The sequence below is a fragment of the Corvus moneduloides genome, chromosome 11 (genome assembly GCF_009650955.1).
Source record: "Corvus moneduloides isolate bCorMon1 chromosome 11, bCorMon1.pri, whole genome shotgun sequence".
Taxonomy (NCBI): Eukaryota; Metazoa; Chordata; class Aves; order Passeriformes; family Corvidae; genus Corvus; species Corvus moneduloides.
The window spans coordinates 21,286,553-21,314,371 of record NC_045486.1 but is presented as its reverse complement, the minus strand read 5'-3'; the positions used below and the strand labels follow the sequence as shown (position 1 = coordinate 21,314,371).

The following is a 27,819-nucleotide window of genomic DNA, read 5'->3' as shown; positions in this document are numbered from 1 at the left end:
CTGTCCCCTCCCTGCCTGGGCCCGCAGGTGTTCGCTGCTGCCAAGGGTGGTTAAACACTCCTGGAGCAGTGCGTGCTCACCTGGAGCATCCCAATAAATGACGTATTCACCTTCTTTCTGCAACACAGAAACCAAGTCACAGGTTGATATTTCATTTGTTAAAGTACATATATTTTTGTAATAAAATTCCATGCAGCACTACAGAGGAGATAACACATTATAAGCTTTCCAGCTCTCCTGTGGATTTCCTTGGCCCCCTGTTAGCAGCCTCAGGGCTGGTTAAATGGTCTGTTTCTGCTGGTTCTGTCACAGCCATAGTACTTTTGTGGCCTCTCAAGTGAACACCCTGCACTCTCCAGGCCATTGTCCTTTCTTGCTGTTACACAGTACAAGCCCAGAATATCTAAAGCATGTTTTGTATCACACCAGGCTGCTCTAGAAAGAGCTCTTCACTGATTGTAAAGTAATTATGGAGGACAAGTTTCACTCAGTCCCAAAATAGCCTGGCATCAAATTCTCAGTTGAAATAAACTGCTGTTTTGCCATTGCCTTGGGCACAAACCGACCAGGACAGAGAAGCAGCAGGTCTGATCCCGAGTGTGAGCTGAAGAGCTTGGTCATAAAACTGATGGTGACTTAGACTAATTTATTTTATTTCATTTAATTTTATGTTATGTTATTTCATCTTATTCTATTGTTTTTATTTTATTTTAGAAACTGCTGAGAAGGCTGAGATTAGTGGGGCCTCTCAGAATATCCAGGTCAAAGTAGTTAATTATTTAAACCAAAGACTGAGCTTTCTTCTGAGCTCTTTTAGGTTAGCAGTGAAAAATAACCTCTGGTTGAATGCTGGGAAAGCAGGAGATGAAGATCATGATTTAACACTGCGGATGTTCTGGGTAAGGATGACCTGTTCCTTTCTGCCTGCACAGCAGCAGGCATGGGACTGCCTGTTGGGGCAAGATGAGTAAACATTAATAACAAATCCAGAGTAGTCCTTGTTCAAGCAGCACAACTCTAGCAGGGGAAGATCTGGCAGATAGATTAGCCCACACTTCTTGTTCAGATTTGAACCCTATTTAGGCAGTGAGGGTTTCTGCCTACTGATCTGGATTTCTAGTGTGGGAAAAGCTGCTTTTCTGATAAGGAGAACTTGTATCCTGACACAAGTTCTCCTTAATAGCTCATAGGATCAGCAGCAGTATCAAGTACCTGGTGGGTGCTGTAAATACAGGGGTGGACCTGTAGTTGCCGCCCTTTAGGCATAGCTTTGCCAAGTTTCAGTGGTTATTGGACTCTTGGACTTTGTTGTAGGTCAGGATGCTGCTGGCTGAGCTGTGTGTCCTCACAGCTGTAATCTGCTCACTGCTGCTCCTCCAATTCTGAGGAACCACAGTGGCTCAAGGAGAAAGAGTGCTGGGACAAAGGGCTTTACAAGGAAAACTGTGGGATTAAAGGATGGAGGTCAACCATTGCCATCAATAGTTTAAAAGGTTTTCAGCTGGTGATAGAGCAAGAAGGCAGGCACAGGTAACAGCTGGGTTTCTGGCTGTGTCTGAAGGAGGACTAGAGAGGGATAAGGATGAAAACATCTCGATAAATCATGTAAAATGAAAGGCACCTCCATGAGAAAGGGGCAGAGGAAGCAGAATCAGCAAGGGTGGCTGCAGCTGGTGATGGGCAAGGAGAGAGAGGGGAACAGGACCTCTTCAGAGTAAATCCAAAAGTTCAGTCACTTTACATCTTCCACTGTGCTCTGAGAATTTTTACTGGATAACAGTCCTCCAACTTTCTAAATGATTTTTCAATTTTAATATTTTAATGTCAAACCAAGTAACCCATGAACAGCATCAGGCTGCTTGAAGTCAAGCACATGAATACTGTAAATGACAAAGCAAAGTGGAAGACTAAGAGAATGAGAGAGTAAGACTGTGACAACTATTTGGAATGTCAGGATTACCACATGTGATGGCTGGGTAAAACACAAAGTATGGTTTCTATTAATTTAGTTAAAGCCATCTGGTTTTTTTCACATATTCTCTCAAAATCTTTTGTCTTCTATGAGTGCTGGAGCTGACCCCTGTTGACTAAGATATCTTTCACTGAATAGGTTTGTACCCAAAAAAACCCACTCCTTTTCCTTTGGTGAAGAAAATAGCATGAATCGTGTTTTTCCAAGGTTAAATGGGGTTTTTGTTTCTAAAGGCAGGAAGAGAGTGCTTCTCAGTAGTACTACAATTGACTAAAATAAACCACTGACTACTCAGCAGCTCAAAGGATACCTGTGATTAGCATTTAATCAAACAAGGGGACACAGGCCTAGTATCACCCTGTCATGTGAAATAATGAGGGTATTTCCTAACCCAGAAAATGCTTCTCATTACCATTAGGGGCAACAGAAAAGTGTATGTGATGCTAAGGATCTGTTCTTAAGTTCTGAGATCAGCATGTTGCTGTAGCAAAACCTTATCTCTTGAATTCCTAATAATGCAAAGCTTTTTCCAGAAAAAAAAATGCATAATACATGAGGAATGATAGAACTGATGATAGAAGAATTGATGATAGAAGAATGAAAATTGGAACTTCTCAGATTTAAAGGCCATGGGAAGATCTTGCATTAGATCCATGTGATATGGATGTTTTAGATGACAGTGTCTGTGCTACAAACTGAAGGCAAGGCCAGACATCCCTGATATTGACAGGACTGCAAGTCCAGAGTGCCTGTATTCATGACTGGACTTTGATCATCCACAGGAGATGACAGGCAATCTGCAAAACTGAGAGCTGCAAATGGATTACCACTACTAGAAAAGGAAGAGCAGGTAGCTGGGGAATACCTTTACTTACTTTGTACACCTGAATTTTAAATCAACTGTCACCAGAGTCATGGAGTAAATCAGGCTATCCCAATCTGGTTTTGATCTAATACGTGATTTTATATCAACAAACAGCATGTTGGTACTAGTGGGAATGATTTCCCATGTTCCCTGCCACTTCAGTGCTGTGGAACAGGCTCCAGCGACTGATGCTCTGAGAGACCCATATTACCAATATGCTGCCACCAACAACCAAAGCACGTGCACAGAGGAAAGGACTAAAATTCTCAGGAGAAGAACTAGCAGGGAAAGAAAATCTCATTTTCTGATTTCCATTTATAGCCTAAAATAGCCTGTCTGCTATACCTGTTCTTTGGGAAAACAGTGACTATGAAGACTGTGGTGGTATTTACTTCCTGGCAGTGTTGCAGCACTCATGGGGTACTTTGAGTTGCAAATTCTGCCTGGCAGAAACTCAGTGGAGTTAATCACATGTAGCAAATTAAATAAATTTTTTAAAAGCTGGGGGGCTTAGGAGGACCTGCAGCAGGTGAATGTTTTCTGACCCTTTCCAGGCAAACTTTCCCAAATCGCAGGGAATGGGGAGGGTAAAGACAAAGGGCAGTGGTGGGTTTTGTATACAGGATCAAACAACCTATATATGTATCTGCAGTTTGTAGACTGAAGCAGGCTGAGAAATTTGTCTATAGTCTTACAATAGTCAGAATTGAAGCTTTTCTGCAGTGAAATTGTTGAAGTTAGTCCACCAACGTATCAGCTGTGCTCTGACAGTGAGGTGATGAGTTACTGTGTGCCCCAGCTCCTGTCCCAAGGAGGCAGGTGCTGCAGAAAGGGCTCCTAAAGCACCAGTGGTGGGTAGGAGGTTCACCAGCCATGGACTGGCCTTGCCATCCACAGACAGTTCAAGCAGTCTTGAATCTAACACGGATTAGCAGCATGCAAAGAAAGGTATAAGAGGCAGGAAGTCAAGGTGGTTTGGCATGGCTCAGCTGGATGCAGATGTCCTCATTCTGTATCCTTGTGGGAGAGTGAAATGGCTCCTGAACATCACCTTCTGCAGCACGTCCTTCTGTTGTTGAGGAGGTTGCCTAGAACATTCTTGCAGAAATGCACCTTTTTCCCATTTTTGACTTTGGTGACATGGAAGTGTATCTTCTATCTTTCTCTCTGAAACCACAGAAATGGTAAAATTAATCTCTGGTAAATGGTTAGAGTTAAGTTATAATGAGCTAACTCAAGCTCAGTGTAACTAAGCCCAGAACTTACAATAGAATCATAGCAATTAGCATTGGTGGGAAGGAACACATCGCTGCTTTAAATGAAAACTATTTTGCCATTAGCTCAAAGTAGCTTGTAAAAACTTTCACTATGACTAAGATCTGCAGTAATGTTGGAGATCATTCAGCTGAAGATTGTGCTATAATGCCTATTTATGGCTTTAGCATTTGAAGGGTTTTGTGAAGTAAAGCAGTAGGGATGAAGCGGACTCCCTCGCATCTGCTATGCCTTGGAAAGAGAGCATGTGCCTGCTTGGGAATAAATTAGGAATTACATATTCAATCAAGAATACACGTGTAAGGAGTTAAGAAGAGTTGAATGCTAAACTCTCACCCACCACTCCACAGGCATAAACAGAGCATGTTACAGTCACTTTGTTTTGAGAAGACAACTCTGCTGGCATCCCACTGCAGCATGCCAGAACCTCTCACCAAAAGGGTGGCTGGCTCCATCCCAGGAGTGGGGAAGGAGAGACAGAAGGTGGTCTTAGTTGAGAGACGTCCCAAAAGTGCTTTGTATTCTTCCAAGAGGGAAGTAAATCAGTGTTTGTACCGAAAGATGGGCTGGTGGATGTGCAGCTTACACAAGGCTCCACAACTCAAAGATTCACCAAGTTCAGACCCATTACGTGTCTTTCCTGGGAAAATGCAAAGAGGATTGTGATGGCAATATCCTTCCTTAGGCAGGTTTTGTTTGTTTTTTTCTGGCAAGAGATATTTTTTCTAATAACTGCTCTTTCTTATGAGGTAGCCGTTGTCAGTGTCCAGAGGACACAAAATAGATCCTATCTTCCCAAAAACAGCTCACAGACATCAACTATCATTTTATTTCCTTTACTGGGTAAAAGAAGGAGGATGGCTTTTAAATTAGATGTTGAAGCCCTTCCAGAATTGCAATATAAGATACCAAATCAATCATTCTTCACACAGTTACCTCCTACTCCATGAGCTCCTACTACCACAAAAATTGGTTGTTGCCAACTGAGCTGTGAATAATTTGCAGTTTCATATTTGTTAGAGGAATTTTTTGGTTTTCTCTTTTCGTTATTTGTCCACAAGCAGATTGATTTGCTTGAATATCTTTTTTCCTAGCATAGGTGCAGTAACCATTCTGGAAGTAACTCTTGCTGTAGATCATTTGTGAGCAATTTGTTGCAAGAAGTCTTCAAACATTTGTCCCAAAGCCATTCATTTTACATATGAACTTGCATCACGTGTCTGTTTCTGTGAACAAAACATGAGAGCCAGTCTTGAGTATTCTCTCTGAGAACAATTGAAATTATGCACAATTTCACCATTTAAAACTTACTTCATTCCTAGAAATAATGGCAGGATTCTCTTGGTTAATGTAACACCTGAATGAAAAACAAGGCTGTATCAGAACCTCAGCTGAAGAGTCTGACCAGGACCATGCTGGAGTCAGTGCAAAGCTATTCTTTCTCCATTTTTTAGGTGGAGGAAACTGCCCTTCTCAGACTCTAAAATACTGTCTTTTAAGATAAAAGTTTGAAGGAATGATTGCACTTTTTGGTGGGAGTTGGGTTGGGTCCCTTGTGTCCTCTTACAAAGAAAGGCATTGGAGTGACTTTGACAATATGGAAAAGGAGGTAAAAGCCAACTCAGACACTGAGTGCCGTGGTACATCACAGCTAACGAGCTTTAGAACTTCAAATCCAAGTCTTGCAGTTGGCCTGAAATGTTTGCTTTGAAGGCGTCTGTAAAATACAGGCTTGGCTCTGGTTGGTGTGCCGGGGAAATGCTTTGCCGGTAGTCCAGCTACTGTAAACAGCTGCTGCAGCTGCCACCCCAGCACTGTGTGATGTTAAGTAGGAAAAATTGAAATGAAAAAGTCATGGAATTCATGGATGATGATGTTTGTGATTGTAAATGGGACATGGACAGGCATCTCTTCCATTGCTCCTTACTGCCTACTATGAAAACAGGAAGACCTTGAAAAACAGTTAAAAATCAAAAAAAATCCACATAGGAATACTGCTAGTGAGAAACCAAATATAGTTTTTTCAAAAATGAATTTTGGAAAAGAAGTTTTATTTTATTTTCTCTCTCTAACTTCTTCTGAAATTATTTTTAAATCTGTCAGTGCAGAAAAGACTTAGTGCACTGTGTTCATGTCCTTAACCAGCATCTGAGATGGACTGAAATGTTAACTCTCTGTGCTCAGGAACAACTCCTCAGATAATGTAGTTTGTGACAGAAATAAGTTGTTGATGTTAAGCATCAAAGGTCCCTGAACTCAAGGTTCAAACTCCCAGTTTTTGGTTTGTCCACCAGCCTGGGTGCCAGAGGCAGCCCAGCCACGGGGATGAGGGAGCCCCACCCGCCTTCCCAAGGCCAGCAGAAGCGATACAAATGAGAGCACTGGCTGCAGCACAGACTGAAATCACCGTGAGACATTCAAATGAGATAATTATATCAGGGTAATTTGCATCTCATTTGGTGATGTAGTTGTACACTGCAAACACAGTACTGGAAATGAATGCAGTGCAGCTCATGCCCTGTCATGTCACACTGCTGGCCCTTCAGAGCGAGATGCTGTTAACACCATACTCAGAAATCAAGTCCCTCAAGACAGGAAAATTATTATAAAGCTGAACAACAATAATTTACACCCAGAAAAGCTCCCTACTTTTCCTTCCACCTGAAGCAGAACAGAGAACTCTTAGATGGTTTTATTGTATGCTGAGTTGCAATTTTACTCTTTGGCAACAGCAAATAAATCCATGTTTCTTCTGTTGAGTTGCTTAACTAGTGTGGTGCTGTATCCATGCTCTAGAAAGGCCTGGGCACTCTCCTCGGAGAAGGCAATACTGCATGCATGAGTCTAAAGACTGCTTTGGAGCAGTGGCACAGCAATTCGTGCACCAATTTGTACAGTATTGCCCTTCCTGGTGGATCTCAAACATAATAGAATCTTTAAATTTAGTTTTACTTACAGTTTATGCTGAATCATATAAAATGTGATCAGCTCAGAGGCACAGCATTATTTCTTAGTGCTTTCCATCACGTGCTGGTATTTTTTCCCCAGAACCTACGTGCTGCAACTTCACATTCGGTATTGTGGTACCAATGTAGTTTTAGGTCAAAGCCGTGGGGATGTGCTAGCATCAAACAAACTTAAAAAAATTAAAATTTTTTAAGAAGATAGATGCTTTCCATGCATTTCCTGTAATTATTATAGAAACCTACAATAGTATACATCAGAGGGGAAATTTACTGTACTAAAAAACCCCGAGCTCTAGCCTGCCTGACTTTGAATCTGCATATTCAAGTTCACTTACATCACTGAAAGGGCAGCAGTCCAAACTCCAAACAGGGTGAGGTGCAGCCCCAAGGCGCGGCGCTGGTCTGAATCGCGGCTCTCTGCGCGGCCCCTGCCCTGCTCCCTACCTGGGGCTCGCTTCCACCCGCTGCAGAATGGAACATTTGTTCAGCTCCGTCACGCTGAGCTCTGCTTTGCTGGTGTGAAACTGCACAAAATGAGGTACACCATGTACTCTTATTCTAGAGAGCAGGTATAATCTCTGTAATTACACCACAACTGCACAGCAAACACCATGTAAATACAGAGTAACTGCATGTTCCTGCAGCTTACTTGTTAGTTATGCACTGCTACTAACGAGTTCAAAGATAAATTATCATAGCAGCTGAAGGATTTAGGTGCCTGCTAAGGTGGGTCATAATGGAATTCATGCTATTAAAGGCTTGCTTTTGTTGATTTTCCAGTGGAATGGAGAAGGGACACAACTTACCTCATATGCCCAAAGGCTTAAGTGCCTATTTTGTCCTGATACAGCAGAAGCACACTAGCATACAGAATAACATGGCACAATTAGGAAAACTGGATGAATAAACAAACAAAAATAATTTTCAATAATAAATCACTTTAGTGATTACTAAATCCATTTAGTAATCCACCTAAGCAAATGGGTTTAAAATCACTGGTATTGCATGCAATAGAACTGATATGGGTTTCCTGGCCCAGTATTTAAACTTGCATGGGCTAACACCAGAGGAAAACATCATTTCACCGATGCCACTAGCAAAACTATCAACTGCAGGAAGGGCAGGGCTGTACCCATGCAGCTTGCCTGGGCTCTTGAAATAGTGTATTTTTTATGGTATCAGAAATAGATTGCCATGTGAGGCCAGTTCATAGCCTGTGCTAGCTCTCCTCTGAGCTGCAAAGCAGTATTTTGGACTACAACTTGTAACTTTGAATAGTATTCACTAAGATAAAATTAGCCTCTCTATAAACATTGCTCTTCTCCCAAGTGAAGCTTCCCTTTAAGTTATGACTGCATGATGGTTGTTTGGTCAGCCATTTATACTGACTTTTACAACCTGTGTTGGATCACCCTGGGTTTTATTTGAATTTTTTTTTTTCAATTTCATTAATCTCACATTGACTTTCTATCTGAAAGGAGATGTTGATATTTCTGAGATGTTTTTCTACCAAAGTTCTTGATCTATTTATTCTAAAAAATGTCCAGTGTTTATTGCAAAGGAAGATGTTGGTCTTTAGGGATTGCAGAATCAGGACGAGCAGAGACAAAATAGCCAACTGTTATTTTCTGTTGCTTATAGAAACCTGAAGCACAGAATAAGACGCCACTGGCTGTGCATAGCTGCAGATGAAAACAGCAAACCCAGGGCAGGGAAGTGACAGCTGGGGACAAAACAGACAAACACAGGTGAGAGGTGTTGGTCGTGCTGCTGGTAACCCCCTCGGCCCTTGTTCCTGCGTCTGTGCAAGGGACAGGAAAATAAGCATCTACTCACAGTGCTTCGAGGAAATTTAGGAGATAGATATGTGGATTAAATGACTTCTTGACTGCAGAGGAAATTTTGGAATTATTGCCCGTGGGAGGGACAAGTAATTTCCTAGTGAAAGAGATTGCTGGAGTAGGTGGGTCAAGGAGGGCACTGGGAAAGCAAAGAGCAGTAACTTATTTGAAGTGACAGAGAAGCAGGAAACAAAAGGAGGCTGAAGAGATTGCTAAGGAGGTAAAGCCATAAATCAGATAAAATTATTTGACTTGGTCATTCTAACGGCACTGGTCAAGCCCAGAAAGCAGGAATGTTATGGATATGAGCTGTAAGATCATCAAAGCCTGGTTCAAAGCTTTAGTTCTTAGCTGGCATAGAAAAGGACATCTCTGAAATGCCATTTCTGTCATGGGGAAAAAAGTATTAAGTTTGGATTCAGTTGGTCCAAGCTGACCCATAGTGTAACCTCTGCTGAAGTTGAGACAGTGGATGGACATGACAAAAAAGGAGTGATCATACTGCTCACAGAAACTGGGAAATAAACTGATGGAATGAGTTTGGAAGACTCTAAACCACCCTGTTTTGGGATACTGACCTTGAACAGATAACTACACCTTCATGGAGAAATGCCATGAGGTTCTGGTTTGGATAGAAGTCTGTCTGGAAATAGAAGGAAAATTCATGTTTGTCGTAGAGGTTCTTTGATGACCGAGCGTGGAGGAAGCAGGGAGAGACAGCAGAAGAGCTTACAAGGAAGCAGATAAAGGATAAGGATGATGTTTCAGTCTGTTTTGAAGGAGCAAATAGAAAGCACAGGGTGTGACATAAAAATTCCCCATGCATTTCAGCAGGAGAATAGCTGTCCATGCTCGGGGCTTAAGAGTTTAAGGTTAAAGATGAGAGGAAGGGAAGGGAAGGGACAAGAACTGGCCCAGAAAAGCCAAGCAGGAACCAGAATAGGATCGGATCACTGGAGCTGTGCATGATGTGTTGGAGTATTTTATTATCCAGTGTGCTCTTAATTGCAAGGGTAACACTGGCAAAAATTCCTAAAACAAAGTATAGTCTTACTAAAGACAATTGACTCTTTAGTGGGAAAATAACTTCAGATACAGAATGACTGTTGGTTTGAACGGGTTTATGTTTATGTAATGTACATTGACTTCAAATAAAAGGGGGCTTTTCGTCTCCAGCACTGTGAACAGGGCAGTCTAATTGAGGCTCCTTAGCACAGCTGCTGCAGCTGATGGGCTCTTCTGAAGATGGAAACCTTGATCATACAGAGGATGACAAAAGAGAAGGAAACATACCTTGTTTTCTTTCACTCATTTTACTCCCTCCTCAGTCTACCCTGGAGCCACAAGAGCTGTTTGTAGGTTCTCCTAGAACACAGCCATCTGCCAAAGACAAAATGAATGCAAATGATGTTTCTTCACTCCCAGGGAATGCTCCTGCTCTCCCTCAAATCTGCAGTGAGATTCCTGCTGTCTTCAGTAGTACCAGGCACAGGTTGACCAGGCCTTGAAAATCCCCTAATGAAAAAGGGCTAAGAGCACTGAATGGGAGAGATACTCATTAATAACTATTTAGGAGAACATGGTTTCTTTGAAAGGCTAATTATCTTGAGAGCTACCCATTCAAAAAAAAGTCTGATCAATGGGAGAACAAACTGAAAATGAAGAATCTCTCATAAAACCAGACAGTGGAATACTGCATTCAAGAGGTTAGTCACAAATTAAAAGAAATGTCAAGAAATCAAGTGGCAGGAACTTCAAAAGGAAATTTTTTTCCTTATTTTCATATGCATTCTTCATGAGCAACATCAAGAAGTGTAACATGCTAATAGCTAATAACAGGATAAGATTCACTAATTTACTAACTGAATAACTTAATGCATATCAAAGGAATAATTTTCTCATTTCATTCTTTTTTTTAGATCTAACACTAAGCTGGGTATTATCAAGTAGATAAAACTGCATAGATTACAAGTCATCACTAAAATAGTAATTTTAGAATTAAGATTTCTTTTTTATGTTGGATGTTTCCTTTAGGTTTAAGGAATCACGTACCTTTTACCCTCATTATTATTCAGATTTCAAAAAAGAAATCAGGAAGGTATCTTTGGGGACATGTGATGTTTTCCTAAAAACAGAGTGTTTTGAAGAGACAGACTTGTTATGGTGTTACACTCTGAAAATGTTGAGGACTGCAGAGAGGCAGAGCCACTCACCTGTGCCAGGTAAGCCAGTAATGCTGTGGTTGGGAGGTGAGGTTGGGTCCTGAGCTGAAGCAGGGATGGGATGTGGATGACTGGTGTGCCACGGAAGTCCCCTGGCTGTCCTGGCATTGAGGACTCTCCCTCCTGCTGCTGTAAATGGTGAGAGGTTGGTGTGATGCCAGTGAAGAACAAAAGACAAAAATGTTCATTTTTTTAATTGCAAAAGAACAATGTATACTCCATATTTTGTATACTCCAAAATAATGGACTAGGTGTTGAACAACAGAACAATTTCTAGTTTAATGTAATTTTTGGAAGTCTACTTATAGAATTCCATTTAATTTAAACAATGCTTTGCCTTTGCTGCTATTGCACACTATATAGTCCACTATCCTCTGCTCAAAGTCTTTAGGAACAGGTCACCATTAAGGTACCAAACAGAAAAGCAGCTTGTTCCTTCTGTTCATATGTCACAGTCAGAGAATTTACTCAGAAAGGCACTAGACTGAAAGAGCCATCAATGTCTGCCTGGTGGCTGAAGGGAATCAGAGCTCTCCTGGGTCAGCACCACGACTGATGCTGTTTACCACCTTCAGTGTCACCTGGCCGATGATGTAGAAATGTAGAAACAACAAACCTGAAGATGACACTAAATTAGGGTCGAGGTGTTGACATGCCACATTGTAACCTTCGGGGAAGAATCTTTGGGAACTTGGGATAGCCAGCAGAAATCCCATCAAGTTGAACAAGGTATACAAAGGCCCACACCTGGTAACATAGTGCCAGGAGAGGCTGGGAACTGTTTGGGTGAGCAGTAACCCTGCTGGAGAGGACCTAGAGGTGACAGTGTGAGCCAAGGGTGTGCTCATGGCAATTGGGGAACACTACACATCACCTGCTGCCAAAGAAGGGCAGCCTGCAGGCTGAGCTCATTATCCCTGTCTCCTCAGGCCAGTAGTGTCACACCTGGAATAGTTTCCAGCTTGGGTCCCTGAGGTCAAGAGGACACATTGAACTGGGAAGTGAGGGTAGCAGGGGGACATGGAGCACATGCTCCGGGTGATGGAGGTGGCTATGGCTGTTCAGCCTGGAACAGAGGGGACCAAAGGGTGAACGAATAGCTGCTGGAACTGGAACTGAAAAGAAGACAGGACCAAGCTTTTTGTGGCAGTGACAGGGTGGCAATCACCACAATGACCAATGGGGGCTCCTGGAGAGAGACTTTTTACAAGGGACAAGGGGAAATGGCTTCAAACTGAAGGAGAGTAGGTTTAGATTGGATATTGGGAGGGAATTCTTCCCTGCGAGGGTGGGCAGGCCCTGGCACAGGGTGCCCAGAGCAGCTGTGGCTGCCCCTGGATCCCTGGAAGTGTCCAAGGCCAGGCTGGACAGGGCTTGAAGCAACCTGGGAGAGTGGAAGGTGTCCCTGCCCATGGCACTGGATGAGCTTTGAGGTCCCTTCCAACACAAACCATTCTGTAATTTTATCATTCTGTTACTGTAGCCTGGGAGGTTCAGACTGGACATTAGGAAGAACTGCTTCCCTGGGAGGATACTGCAGCACTGGAAGAGGTTACCCAGAGGGGGACACCAAACATTAGGCCAGGTAAAATCACAGCAGACGTAATCCAGTGTTGGTTCAGTCCTGCTTTGAGCAGAAGGCAGGAGCTGATCTAAAGGCCCCTTCCAAGCAGTATTTCTATGGTGTAACTCAGATTTAAGCCAGTGGTGTTATCAAAATCTTAACATAGATGATGTCAAACACAGCTAACTTAACAGTTCCCAGACTAGTAAAGAGGAAGGAAGATACACCTCCTTAGCTGGCTTGTTTTCTCACAGCCAACTCCTTGCCAACGGGGCACACCACTGTAGTGTGTTCCACACTGGTATCACCTTCCTCTCCTCATATCCCAACCACAGACACGATGTGTTGTGATGTCCCTTTAACAGGGAAGGCCATGCTGTTGGAACCAATGGTTTTGTGGCAGACGGAGCAACATTTGCAATTGGGAAAAAAACAATCTCATGCTGCCAAAACATTAATAATTCCGCTTTCTTGGAAATATTCTGCCACTGTCACTGCTACATGTAAATTTGTCATGTAAATATGACTTCTTCCAAGGAAAAAGGCGTGGTTCAGCAGGCTTTCTGAGGACAAGGACCTCTCTGCACCTAGTTTTTCCCTCCTTCAAAACCATTTGCTTCCAGTCACAAATTTTCAGAGCTGCAGCACCATGCGGGTGCTACTCGTGGTGATTCCAATGAGAGACAGGAGTGAGCAGGGCTGGTTTGGGCAGGCTGGCCCGTGGTCCCCACTCAGCTGAAGCAGGCAGTAAGGACACATAGTGAAATCCAGCAGGGAATGGCTTCTTTTGGTTTGTTTGCATATTTTTGCACACTGTATCTCTCTCTGTGAATGCCTGTGTTCCTTACACTGTGAGAAAAACAAGAATTTCCTGATCTTCCTTTATACCACCCAGTATTTTTCATAGCCTTATAATGTCTTTTATTAATTTCCTTTTAAAAATAGACTCCTAATCCTTTCAAATTCTACATCTATACAACATCAAAGCATTTCAGTGAATTTTTCAGTCCATTTATATTCCAGCTGCCTGGTGCTGGAGTCAGACATGTGGTGGTAGTACTGCAGGCAGTAAAGATGTCCAACCTCTCTGCAGTTCTCCTTGCTGTAATTATTGATCGTTGGGGAAACTGAGCCTCAAACACCAAACAACCTTTCTGCGATGCCTGACTGTTTAGCAGAAGGCAACAGGACCAGTGGGCTTTTAGTTAAAAAAAACCAGCCATTGTCCCTCCACTGAGGAGGAGCTGAGATTTATTTTTAACTTCACACTTTTCTATACATCATGAAAAAAGCTGAACAATTCTCTTTTCATTTAGGAGGAGATTACAAGAGAAAGAAATGGTCTGATACATTTTAGATGAGAGCTTCTTCCCTGAGAACAGGGGCTGTTGCAGTGTGGTCCCATGCCAGAGATAATCTTCTTTTCCCCAGTACTGTCAGCTGGGTCAATATATTTTCAAGAATTCCTGCACTAAACTGAGAGTTCTCCAACATGAGGCTTCTGCGAATTTAGACTACTGTCCCTCTGTCAGTACTGGGATTAAGAAGTCATGAAGGTAATCTGCATCATAGTGATATTATAATGATCGATCTGAAATGGAAAAATATCACACATCTGTTTGCATTCTCCCACTTGAGACATACCTTTAGGAAGTCAGTTTCTGATGACATGTTTGGGCAAACGATGCCTTATCTGCATGCTTTTTCCATGCATCATCCTGATCTGGGAACCTAAATGCCATAACCAGAAATCTATGTTATTTGTACAGGTTTGGAAGTCAGTGTAGTCCCAAACATATTCCTCAAGACTATCAGCCTCACGAAGTCTGCTCAAGAAGCTGGAGATGTTCCGTATCTGTCAGAGGAATCACAGAAACTGTTTGTAAGAAGAATCTCCAACAAAGAGCATCTTGGCCTTATGGATATGACATACTTCTGTTTCCTAAAACCCACTACGTGTATGAACTGGTACTGTAAACACAAGTGCAAGTAAAAGAGTTCTACTGTTGCTGGATTCCTCATCCTCAGTTTAGTCAGTCAGCAAAATTACTTTCTCAGTACTGAGTTACAGTAAAGAATTGTTAACTGTGGTGTAACTGAGAGCAAAGACAAAGTCAAGTCAACGGGGTTTGCTTCAGCTTGTGACACTTCAAATAAAGCCTCTACATTTGTTTGGACCATAAAAGTGAGTATAGAGAAAATATGTATTACAAAAATAGAAGTTTCTTACTAAAGCAATTTTAATGGAAATGCTCACAGTTGAGTTAGTGTTATTTGCTTCTAATTTGGGCTTCATTCTCCATATTGTACGTTAACAAACTTACACCACTTAATGCCAAGTGCCTTACGCATTTTTCTTTAATTAAATTTCTCCAAAGAATCACATTACATGAGCATTTGCCAATACAAAAAGCACACTCAGAGATTCTGGGTAAAATCCAGGCACTCCAACAGTAACCAGTAAAATTCCCATTGAAGACAGGATTCTACTGTATAGGTCTTTGCTATATATGAGTAGTAAAAATTATCTTGTCACTTGTGAATTCTTCAGTACACTCTTCTAAAAACCTTAGCTCTGAATGAGCTCCACACTAGCACTTACCACTTCCCTTACTAGATAAAAACAACGTTGCTTCAGAGTCCAATAATGTCTGTTTTCAGGTATGTTAGTAATTGCTGGAATATGCAGCAGATGCCAGTTTAGACAAGCTTCCTGCCTGTGGATAGACTGGTACTCAGTCTAATAATCTGCAGTTTTACTACAGAGCTTGAGCACAGGATTGCCTGTACTGAGCTTTGGGAGAAACCCGAACCATTAGAATTTAGGGATTCTCTTAACTGTTCAGTAATAAGTTATAGGTGATTAGTAAATGAAAGGGGTGCAAAAATGAAGAAGATTTTAAATAATCTTTATGATCATTAATAGAAGACCAGGTGTAACAATTTACCTTTATTTCATTCTGAACTATTTTTTGTCTATGTGAGATGCTGAAGTGGGTAGTTCTGCCACTCTTCCTCTGACACAGGTTTTTAGCAACACTTTTTCTTCCATAACTCAGCCATACATTGCTGTGGAATTTGATGTTTGGGAAAAAAATAAATCAGGGCTGCTCCAGGCCAGCACTGGTCAGCAAGGGCAAGAGCAGGAGGGTTTGAGCTGGTGCCTGCTCCTGCCATGGCTCCGTGGGATGTCACCAGCCTGCGGCTGCAGGAAGGACAGAGGGCTGAGGGCTGCTCATCTCCTTCAGTGCAAAGTTACTTTCCTAACTGGTATTTTTTTGCAGCTCTACGATGTTACCTAGTTACCAGGAAATCACAGCCTGGTAACCACTCGGAGAATTCTGGGGTTTATTTACAACAAGGTAAGTGACCCTGAATAAGTCAGGCTGGGGACACTTAGGCTGTCCAACTGTACAACAGGATGAGACTCACACAACATTTATTTGAAGTATTAAGATTAAAACTGTGGTATGAAATTAATTACGATTAGTCTTGACAACACTAATTCTATTTAAAATCTATTGAACTGGTTTAAAATTAAACTTCAGGTTCCCTTCAGCTGCAACCCAGCCCCGAAGCTGTCAAAGCCTGTGTTGTCCATCCCATGCTGGATTTTCTCATTTGGTTGGGAGATTGCTATTAATAGACCATAAGTAGATACAAAAAAAGAGGAAAAAGTGAGATAACCCAATTACTCGATTCTGCAAACAACCATGTTTGCTTGCTTCAGTTTTGAGAAAGATTGTCTGAAATTTAGTTTCCTGATGGGGCTTAAACCTCCCCTTTTGTGGCTCTGGACCATCCATCTCTCCTGCCTCCCCCAGTGCCGGCTAAGCAGGGTTGCTAAGCGACATGTTCTTCTCTTCTGTACTTTAGCAGAGAGGAACAGATCAAAGACACCCACAGTCCTGAATTATTTTATAAATGAATTTAAAGAGACACTCTCCTGTGCTGTATTATGTGGGGGGAGATCAAAAGTTGCTGGGTATAGTGAGAGTATCTGGAGAATTAAACTGATGTCTTCTGGAAAATAAGAATGCTCTCACAAATGACAACTGTGTAGTATTTCCCTTTTTTCTTGGTTTTTTTTTTTGCTTTTTCAGAACTAGATTACAATTTTTTTATGCTAATTAATGTTTCCAGTTTCATGGCAGTCAAGACATTGAACTCAGGCCAGGCTGCATGTGTGTACAACTTTCAGAAATCAGGGTTTCTGTCATCGAGTGACAAGCTTGTGAGGTTTTAACTCTTTTCGTCTCTTGCAAAAGAGATTATCCATTATCCAAAAATACTTAATTCTTTAATTTTTTGAATGTTTTCCTGACTGATGTTAGGAAAGAAAACCACAGGATAAAGTTCAAGTGATGTATCTTTAAAAGGATAAATGAAGATAAGGAAGTAATCTGTGTAGATCAGGCAGAAAACCTACGACACCAACATCTCAGACCTTGCTGAAAAGAATGAAAACCAAATGACTAACCTGTAATTAAAAAACCCGGGAATACACAAGTTTAAACGTTACCTCTTACAAGACCTTCACCTTTCTGGCATCAGCTCAGCTCAGCTGCTCTGTGCAAGCTGTGGGGTTTGTAGGAGCACGCTGGCAGCTGAGGCAGGTGATTGCTGAAACAGAAAAGGGGGGAATTATTTGCCCTCAAATCTACTCAGTTTCAAATACCATCAATGATGTAAAAGGAAAAAAAGCAGCACTTGGTAACAAAGTGCAAGAATTTTTCAGGACTTTTCATTTCCAAAGATGCCACAGCTGGCACAGCCCTCAGAGAAGGAGAGACACACAAAAAACACACTTAAAGCCTTACTCAGACAAGTGAGACAAACTGTTTATGTAGAAAGTAAAACTCCTAGGTCAGATGGTTGCAAAAAATTGCATGCAAAATTTTTCCCACATGCAAATCTCATTGCTCTGTACCAGCCACTCGAGCTGCACAAGCAAATGTCTCCTTTAAGGCTTTTTCAGGGGCTTGCTGAGGCAAAGAGGTGCCCCTGCAGCTCCAGGCACAACATCGCTGGGGGAAGGTGAGCACAGAGGATCTCACTCTCTTCACCATGTGCCTGGGCACAGAGTGGAGCAAGCTCCTCACTCCTGTCCTAGGCCAGCAATCTCACATCAAATTGAGGGTAGATTAGTGACACTAATACACTCTAGGACAGTAAAGGGATTCATCTCACACAGATCTTCACAAAAAAAATCAGCGTTAGGATTTATTTACAAGCATTTTATTTTTCAGTGAGAAAACAAGCCTTCCTTTTTTTCCTGCATCATTGAAAGTCTCTTCAAAATTCTCACTGCTTAGATTTGGCATGTAAAATCCACTGTACTACAGCTAACCTACATTCTCATAAAAGCACGTATTTTAGAACAGGACTCAGCCAGCTTCCCCATTTCTAGATATCAATTACGCAGGCAAGATATGTGCTTTACTCTCACTGACAGAGTGTTTTATGTATAAACATCTTGACCAGCACTATGCTGTCAGTGGATAGCAGATTTGGTGTGTTTTGGCTGAATTTCTGAAGGGGAAAACTGTGACTTGCACTCTAAATATTTTTTCTGGAGAATGGATTCCTCCACAAACTATGAGCATCTTGTACAGAATACAAGTAAACATTTGGGAAAGAATTTCATGCTTATGGCAGGTATTGATTTGCCAGCCTTGGAAACTGAACTCCCTGGGACTCGCTGCACAAGTACAGGTCTGGCTCTGTGAGCTCTGCAGGCCGGCCGCGGTCCCACCACAGCGCTGCTCCTGCTGCTGATGCCATGAAGATTTTTGCCTTTTCTTTTATACCCCTGTTATACCTTTTTACAGCTTCCGTGTTCCTAGTGCTTTTTGCCTACATTCTTGGACTTGTTTGTTAAGCTAAGAGACTGAACATTTTAGAAGCTTCGTAGCTGGGGATCGGTGTGCCCCAGACCCCAAGGTCCTCTCCAGAACATATTCTGTGAGCCAGGGTGGAACCATCCAGGGGAGGGTTCCTTGGGGAGGGGGGGCTCACTTGAACCTCTCATTGGAGAATCTTTGATAGATATGCTAATTAGTAAAGCCTATAATGTTATACCCAATGTTGGGGGGGACACGGGAAGAAAGAAGAAAGGCAGAGACACAGGGAAAGACTCGGCGGGGTGCATCTCGATGCATATGACCTGGACGTGTACACCTAAGGATCCTTAAAAATAAATACCAAGGTAAAATCCCTTTTCCCCTTCTAACCATGTGTGACTCTTGATTTTAAGAACAGGAAAAGGCATCACTGCAGCGGCGAGCCAAAAGCCAGAGAACCCCAGAATCGAATGGCTTGGAAGGAACCTCAAAGATCATCCAATGTCACCTCCTGCCACGGGCAGGGACATCTTCCACTATCCCAGGGTGCTCCAAGTCCCACCCAACCTGGCCTTGAACACTTTCAGGGATGGGGCAGCCACAGCTGCTCTGGGCACTCTGTGCCAGGGCCTCACCACCCTCACAGGGAAGAATTTCTTTCTAATATCTAACCTAAACCTGCCCTCTGTCAGTCTGAAGCCATTCTCCCTTGTTCTGTCACTCCAGCTCCTTGTAAATAGCCTCCTTCCATCTTGTAAGCTCCCTTCAGGAAGGCTGCAGTTGGGTCACCCTGAAGTTTCTCTTCTCCAGGCTGAACAACCCCAATGCTCTCAGCCTTTCCCGTAGCAGAGGTGCTCCATCCTTCTGATCATCTTGATGGCCTCCTCTGGACTTGCTCCAACAGGTCAATGCCCTTCCCATCTGTGCAGACAGGTTGTTAGGATCTGCATTTTTGGTGAGTTTATTCAGACATCCTGACCACGCTGTGTTCAGGTGTGCAGTTCAATTGAGCCAGTATTTTATCTTAAAGGTAAAATGTTCTGAAGTGGTGGTGTTGTAAGAATTTTAGTTAATTTTTATTAATATTGGTAGAATTTTGTTTAATGAACGTAAGTAATTTTGATTCGCTATTTCTCTTCCCTTACTTCCAGAATGCTGCAAGAACCTGTGCTGCAGCTGGGCAGCTGGATCCCAGATGTGAGCAGCCAGGGCTGAGTTTGGGCCTGGGAACAGGAGATGATGCTTTTGACATTTGGGAGGGCAGTGGAGGCCTTTGAGAACATTAATAACATTACTTGATGCTTCTACAGTGCTTTGCCTGCGCCTGCTTAAAGCTCAACATAGACTATGAGTAATTAGTGATCTGGATGTCTCTGAAATTATCAGCAGCAGCATTTAAATCATCATTAAAATACAATTAGGAGCCCTTTGAACAGAATGCTGTCGTTCAAAGCAGTCTAATTGGTGGCTCGTGGGCCAGTTCTGGACAACAGGAGGATTGTCTGCTTCTCCAACTGCACCAGTTCAAGGAGCACCCTGTCCCAGGAGTGGCAGCCATGCCTCTGGGATGGACATGGTAGAGCCATTATGCGACAGGAAAGGCACCAGCACAAAGTATCCCTTGTGTCCAGACCACTACTTTGAAAATTTATGGACCTCATTTCATCCTGTGTGCTGATTCAAGCAGGCGCAGCCCCAGAACTTTATACTTTGCAATTCAAATCAATTTAGGTTTTTTATACTCACATTTTAGACTCTGCAGCAAGAGCCACAGGGATGAAAAAAGGGCAGACAATGGTAAGAAAAATAACTCAGTAATCCACATCTATGGGTGACACACTGGCAGACCGTGCTGGCGTGTGCTTGGGCAAGATGAAGAATTCAGTTGCTGTAGCAGACAAAGTGAAGGTCTGGCTTGGATGGTGTTCCCAAACCTGCCAGCCCTACCCCACATTTAGGTAGCTAAATCTGTTACTTCCATGCCTGAGATACTTGTGTTAATTGCAGAAATGCCAACAAAAATGACATGTTTTTAAAGTGTTGGAAGTGTAAATAGCTGCTCTTCTGAAATGGCCACAGTAGATGCATTTTAGCTCAGACCTGCTCTCGCGATACCATTTGCAAATGCATCTTATCTGTTATAATTTCAAGCTGTAGCATTCTATTAGTACCTTTTCATAATATTATTGATGCTCCTGCAAAAAACTGCTGTAGAACAGACTTTAAATACTGGCTTTTTGTCTGTCTCACACAACTGCCACAGGAACAGCACACTACTGTTCCAGGTTTTTGAAGAACCAGTGCTCCCCACCAGCTCCTGCTGCCTGCTTCATAATGCCCTTATTATTTATGCTTTTTCTCTTGAAAATTCAAGTCTAGAACTTAAAATTTTCATGCTTTTGTTTCTTAAAACTAATCAAAGGCAGAGAATGGCCCTGATGTAATCTGTGTAGTGTGTGCTATGGCCGAGCATCCACTGCTGTGAAAGCGCTGCTTGTTCTCTGAAAGGAGGAATTCTTTCAGCCAGCGTCATTGCCCCCTCCTCCTCCAGCCTGCTTTTCCCAGGCACTCAGAGGACTCGCTACCAGTCATTTTCTTGCCCTAAAAGTTTGCTGCAGCAACACCATCATTTACCCCACATGGGCCCAGGGTTCCAAACTCCTCAAGAATTGGCCTCTATGGAAAATCAAAAATTTTGAGTTGGAGCATAGCAGTGGCTCTAGTAAGATATGCTATCTTTTGAATCATCTTTTCTTTGGACTGGTAGTCCAACATCTCAGTGTCAGCTTCACTGCACGCTATCAGAGAAACTCTCTTCCTCTGCCGGTCATGTAGCAAGCGGCTTTCGCATACTTGCTGTCTACAAAAGAGGTCAGTGTTGGCCTGGCATGTTTCACTATCATTTCAAAGAGAAAAGAAGGAGAAAAAGAAGGCTCAGGGGAAACCCTAATGCTCTCTACAACTACCTGAAAGGAGGTTGTGGCGAGGTGGGTGTTGGAGTCTTCTTCCAGGCAACAATCAATAGGTCAATGGAAAATGGCCTCAAGTTGTGCCAAGGGTGGTTCAAGTTGGATATTACAAAATATTTCTTTACTGAAAGAGTGGTTAAGCATTGGAACAGATTCTCGAGGAAGTGGTGGAGTCAACACCCCTGGAAGTGTTAAAAAACCATGTAGATGTGGCACTTAGGGACATGGTTTAGTGGTGGATTTGATAGTCGATGGTCGGACTCGATGATCTTACAAGACCTTGTACGCATCCTACAGCCTTTGCTAAAAGTCCTCAGAGTTAAACCAGGGGCTTAGGCTGGAAGAGATGGAGAGCTTGAGAAGGGCACAAATTCTACACAGACAACACCAGAGCAGAACAGAAAAGCAAATGAAGATGCTGAAAACCAAAGTTCATTGTAGTCAGTGAGAAAGCAGAGGAATAGTCCACCCCCCAGCTCGAGTACCTGTAGGAGCTCCATGCTTCCACAAAAAAGGGCTGATCCCAGCGAGAAGGTGCAAGCTGTACTCACCACGTATCAGCGAAAAAAGATCCACACAATTTTAATGTTATGGTGGAAGTTATAGCAGAAACTAAATTTTAAATTAAATTGAAACGTTAGAGCAGAGGAATGTTTATTGGGTGAGGGCAGATCAGCTGAAACTTAAGATTTCAGCAAAGTCTGCTTTGCAAAAAGAAAGTTTTACAAAAGAAGCTGTGAGAGTTGATATTACCAAGCTGTTGCTAAAAGAATCGTATTATTTCTCAGAAAAAAACCCAGCTGTTAGCAATAAATGTGTTTAAGCTGAGCAATCACCTATGGAGTTCTGCAATCTTATGTCTTGCAGAAAGCTGTAAAAAGGAGAAGTTCCAGAAATAGACTCCAAGTCCCTAGAGAGCTGATGCTGATGGAGAGACTGATAAGTGTTTTAAATAACCCAGTGATATGCCTTCTATATCCACATCTTTGTCCTAAGAGGAAAATGGTCCATCTGAAGTATCATCTATATTTGAAAAAAGTTACAATATGCTTAAGCAAGATGGTGTTTGTTGATATTTTGTGGAGATACCTGAACATGGAAAATCTTCCATAAATTTTGTGTGATGGTATATGGTTTAATTGCAGCAACCTAAGAGACAAGAAAGGGATGTCACACATGGTAGCAAATACAATGATACAAAATCAGAGCAAGATTGCAACAAGTGACAAATTTTATCCCCAATACTTTTTTAAACCCCAACAATTTTTCTTCAATTTCTTGTATTTTTGCAAATCTTTTTGACTAAGTGACAGGCGTGCCTAGAACTGTGAGCACTGAAGTAGCAATGCAGAAAAGCACCCAGCCCACAGGGCGAGCCCACGGCCACTTGCAGACCTGGCAGCGACGTGAAGGCTGGGAGCTCTTCTACAGCAGAAAGAACTGAGAAGTTCTGGGGCAGCAGCTCCACAGCAAGATGCACCAGGCTGAGAAAAGAGGAGAAATATTATGGGAAATCACATCAAACAAGTGCTTTCCTTGGATAACATATGTATCTATTACTCCCAGGCAGATGGACCTTTCAGGTCACAGTGGCTAGTCTGTTGCACAGCCTGCGTCCATGTTCCTCTCACTGTGGGACTGATTTTCGTTAGCAAAGGAACCAAGACTAAACTGATAACATTCATCTCTGTTCTTGCTCTGACATGGTTATTCGTTAGTTCTTCCTAATGACTGTTCAGTTCCTTCCTTTGAGGGAGCCACTCCTAATTCTCTTCTGTTCAGGTTGGATAATGAGTCACTGACTTTAATACCAACCGCCATTAACCCTTCCTTTACACAACCAACATCCGGGAACAGTGGAAGACGCTGTGTCTCAGTGCTGAGGAAGAAGATTGATGAATCCTGGAGGCTTTCTGCTGCTGGTTGATGAAAAAACATCTTGTTTGCCTCAGTCTTTGATTAATTGCTCTTTAAATCTAGCTTAATCTACCTGCTTTCCAGAGTAATTTTGTTTTCTGTAAATTTAACTTATTTTCCATTGTCTTCTTGTCTGGCCAAACTTTTAGTTTGTATTAAATAAGTTCTGGAAGCACCTTGTTTCCCCTTGTGCTTTTCCTCTCTTTTCTTTTCTTTGGGAAGGAAGGGTTGTGTTTGTGGCTGGGCACATGAGCCGGGCAGTGTTCAGTTCTGCTGCGCCTCCCTGACTCCAAGGATGCTGACAGCCAGGCTCCTCGTGGCACATGCTCTGGACTAGTTTCCTTCCTAAACAGCAAAATAGAAAAAAAACACAAGCAAATTTATCATCTTTTATTTATAGATGATTTTCCATTCCTAAGACTATTGAACTAAAGACCCTGTGAGACAATTAACAACAAGAAGCAAATTCTTCTTGGCTCAGTTATTGCTCACAAGGCTACTTAGAGAATGGCTTGTTTGTGATCAAGCTTTCCGCTGTTGGAGCATTGAATACATGCAGGGCTCTCTGATAACCTGCCTTTTAGGCACCTCATGTATGGCAATACTTGTTATTTTGACCAAATTTTTGTGATTTTTGGGATATTTGGAATTCTGAAGTTCTTCCTCCTCGATCTGCTTTCCTTCTATTAGCACTATTGTCCTGCTGCCATGTTCCTCACAGTGTTCCAAATGGTTTTATTATTCCAATGATATTATAACGTATCTATATCCTTATTGGATAATCTAAGGATTCTAAGGGAAAAGTAGCTCGGAAAGAGACCAGACTATTTACTTAGGAAACCACATTCTCAGATTACTGCAAAAACAGATTTCTAAGAAGAAACATACACTTGTCATTGGTTACTTCCATAGTTTTTTCAGTATGCTTTATTCCATCATCCTGATGCTGTACCAGGTGGGCTCAGATACACACATCCATGGCACTCACCTCCTGGGAGTGAGCTGGCCCATTCCTGCTGCAATTGCTATTCCCTGCTGGGAATATTTACTGTGGGTGCCAATCCAGCCTGACTGAAATCTCATTAACAATATGCTTTTCCTCATTAATAAAATATTAATGTGAACATACAGCATCAGCAGCCTGACATTTCCTGTAGTTTTCCAACACCTGAACAGCAGAGAACTGCTCAGGCACTGTGGCATTATTGCAGTGATAAACCTGAAGCTTGGGCACAGTCCTCACCTTGGCCTTTTAAAAAATAATTTCATCCGGTAAAACCAAAGACAGATAATTCCCTGCTGCCTGTGCAGCGAAGAGCAGGTTTCTTCTGGTAGTTGATACTTACGCTCATTTATGGGTTTCTTCCCTTATAGTTGATATTTATGCTCATTTACCAGTTATGGCAACAGTTTGGCTGCTCTGTGGATGGCAGGTCTCAAGATGCAAGCAGTTGCCCTTTTAAGCATGTCTAAGGTGAAAAGGCCACCAAAATCACTGAGGGAGGTGATTGTGTCTCTCTATTCTGCACTGGTGTGGCCTCACCTCAAGTCTTGTGTGCAGTTTCAGGTGCCACAATACAAGAAAGATCTAAAGCTCTTAGAGAGTGTCCAAAGGAGAGCAATGAATATGTTTAAGGGTCTGGAGGGGCCGTACAAAGAGTGGCTGAGGGCTCTTGGTTTGCTCAGCTGGAGAACCGGAGACTGAGGTCAGAGCTCAGCGGGGGCTGCAGCTCCTCCCGAGGGGCAGCACAGGGGCAGCTCCGATCTCTGCTCCCTGGGACAGGGACAGGACACGGGGGAACGGCTGGAGCTGGGCCAGGACAGGGTTAGGGTGGATATCAAGAAAAGATTCTTCCCCAGAGGGTGCTGGGCACTGCCCAGGCTCCCCAGGGAATGGGCACGGCCCCGAGGCTGCCAGAGCACCAGGAGCGTTTGGACAGCGCTGCCAGGGATGCCCAGGGCGGGATTTGGGGTGTCTGGGCAGGGACAGGAGTTGGACTGGATGATCCTTGGGGGTCCCTTCCAGCCCGGGGTACTCTACGATCTGGAAGCTTCACCAGCAGCAGCAAACGCTCAGCGGGGAGAGGTCAGCCCAGTCGGTCACTTTTACCGGCCACGGCCCGTCGGGTCTGCGCGGACGGGAAGGCGCTATGGTCAGGCCGGGCGCGGCAGCAGGCTGGGAGCCCCGCAGCTCCCCGGCCCGAGCCGAACCGCTGCGGGGGCGCTTCTGCTGCCCGGTCACGGCCCAAGACCCTCGAGCAACAGGTGCCCGGGGCGCCGCTCCCCCGAGCTGGGCCCGCCACAGCGGCCGCGGGGCTGAGGGACCGCCGCTGCCCGGCAGCGCGGGGCCAAAACCGGGCAGGCCGATCCGGGCCGAGCCGTGAGACCCCGGCCCCGGTTCCCGCCGCCGCTCCCCGCCCCCGGCCCCCTCCCCTTCCCCGCCACTCGCTTCCGCCGCGCTCCCGCGCATGCCCGGGTTATGCAACGGCCGCGGCGGGCGGGCCGGGCCGGGCCAGAGCCGCAGGGTAGGGGGCCGTGAGGGGCTCCGGGCTCCGGGCACGGGCGGCGCCGAGGGCGCTCCGCTCCCCCCGCGCTCCCGCCGCGGCCCCGCGCGGTGTGTGAGTGGCAGCGGCGCCGCCGCCAAGTCCCGCCCGTTCCGCTCTCGCTGCCGCAGGCGGCGGCGGCGGCGGGTTGGCTTCCTGCGCGCCCGGCCGCTCCCCCGCCCCCCGGCAGTCGGAGCCGCAGCCGCCCGGATCCCCGAGCCATGGCTCTGTGAGCGCAGCACATGGCGGCCGCGGCAGCCATGAGCCCCCCACTAATCCATACAACTCCCCCCTGATCGGCCACCGACGGCAGCCAGCGCTCCCACCCGGCTCCACCGCTCCCACTGCCCGCCCGCTGCCGCCGCGCCGCCCGGCCCGAGCCCAGACCTCGCTGCTGCCGCCGCCGCCGCCGCCGGGCCCCCGCTCGCCCGCCCACCGCCGCCGCCCGGTCCTCACCATGGGAGTGCAGGGATTCCAGGACTACATCGAGAAGCACTGCCCCAGCGCCGTGGTGCCCGTCGAGCTGCAGAAGCTGGCGCGGGGCAGCCTCGTGGGTGGGGGCCGCCAGCGGCCCCCCCAGACCCCGCTGCGCCTCCTCATCGACGCCGACAACTGCCTGCACCGGCTCTACGGCGGCTTCTACACGGACTGGGTGAGCGGCGGGCAGTGGAACCACATGCTGGGCTACCTGGCGGCCCTGGCCAAGGCCTGCTTCAACGGCAACATCGAGCTTTTCGTCTTCTTCAACGGCGCCCTGGAGAAGGCCCGGCTGCACGAGTGGGTGAAGCGCCAGGGCAACGAGCGCCAGACGGCGCAGCAGATCGTCAGCCACGTCCAGAACAAGGGCACCCCGCCGCCCAAGGTCTGGTTCCTGCCGCCCGTCTGCATGGCGCACTGCATCCGCCTGGCCCTCATCCGCTTCCACATCAAGGTGAGGAGGAGCCCGGGGTCCCCCCCGCCCGGGGGTCCCGGCGCCCCCTCCCCGCCGCTCCCTGCCGGCTCCAAGATGGCAGCGGGGGCTGCCCGCGGGGGGAGGGAGGGCACCCTCAGCCGCTCCTCTCAGCGCCTCAAAATGTCGCCCAGACCCGCGGGGGCGGCACAACTTTTGGCGGCCTCAATCCCGGGGGGATTTTGGCTTATTTACATGACGCTCCCCGCCGCCCCGCCAAAGGCCGGAGGCCGGGAGGCCTTGGCGGGGCGACCGGCAGCGCCCATGGCCCGGCCCGGCAGCAGGGCGGCTTCTGCCTCCATGTTCTTTCGCTCCGTTGACTCAAAATGTCCCTTCTTGCCTTGTGGGCTGTGGTACCGCAGGGGAGAGCGGGTGGGCGAAAAGCATCTCTGTAATTAATTATTGAGGGGAGGAAAAAATAATTAATCAGTTTAGTTCTCGCGCAGGATGGATCTGCAACAAGTTCCCGGCTCAGGCGAGGTGTTTAAACTTGGGCTGGAGGGGAAATGGCTCGCTGCAAAAAACACAGGGGTGCCACTTTTGGCTTTATGGAGGTTTCCGTGTTTTGGTCAGCGTTTTCTCAGAATCAAGAAGCTTTTAAAACCAGTTGTAGAATAAGTGGCTCCTTACTCCATAACAGCAACAGTTCTGGTTTGTGCGATCAGCAGTGCCAAGCTGACAGTCCTTCTTTTAAACTCCTTATTTTGAGGGGCAACCTCGGTTTTCTGGCCCCACAAACAGCCCTTCATGTTGGAGCTGGGCTCCATGGCCATCTTGTGCTCGAAGGCCACGATTTCAAAGGTTGCAGGATATGACCACGTCGCATCTCTGCCCACGGCTTTCCTGATTTACGATGGTTTCTCTTCAGCTGAGCGATTGTGTGTATTGAAACA

The 27,819-nt window shown here is 44.9% G+C and overlaps 1 protein-coding gene and 1 long non-coding RNA gene across 15 annotated transcripts in view; one reads left to right on the top strand and one right to left on the bottom strand.

Moving 5' to 3' along the window:
- Nucleotides 1-143: 143 nt before the first annotated feature.
- LOC116449245 lies at nucleotides 144-26,521 on the bottom strand. Of its 10 annotated transcripts, none has more exons than XR_004242299.1 (9): nucleotides 26,434-26,521; nucleotides 22,003-23,779; nucleotides 17,228-17,328; nucleotides 14,350-14,436; nucleotides 11,133-11,270; nucleotides 10,213-10,299; nucleotides 7,414-9,562; nucleotides 5,424-5,469; nucleotides 144-5,338 (listed from the first exon to the last, which is right to left on the bottom strand). It is a non-coding gene; the product is annotated as an uncharacterized LOC116449245 (long non-coding RNA). The 10 variants fall into 10 exon arrangements; XR_004242298.1 differs by lacking the exon at nucleotides 5,424-5,469 and having other exon boundaries at nucleotides 144-4,004; nucleotides 4,449-5,338; XR_004242303.1 differs by lacking the exon at nucleotides 5,424-5,469 and having other exon boundaries at nucleotides 144-4,004; nucleotides 4,547-5,338.
- The window catches only part of FAM120A (family with sequence similarity 120A), a 49,417-nt gene continuing 47,714 nt past the window's right edge, over nucleotides 26,117-27,819 (top strand). For 2 of the 5 annotated variants that reach the window (XM_032120546.1, XM_032120545.1), the window contains exon 1: nucleotides 26,117-26,908. In XM_032120546.1, coding sequence (XP_031976437.1) covers nucleotides 26,435-26,908 — 474 coding nt within the window. In that variant the 5' untranslated portion in view covers nucleotides 26,117-26,434. The remainder of the gene's footprint in view (nucleotides 26,909-27,819) is intronic. The other 3 variants (XM_032120549.1, XM_032120548.1, XM_032120550.1) reach the window with 2 other exon arrangements.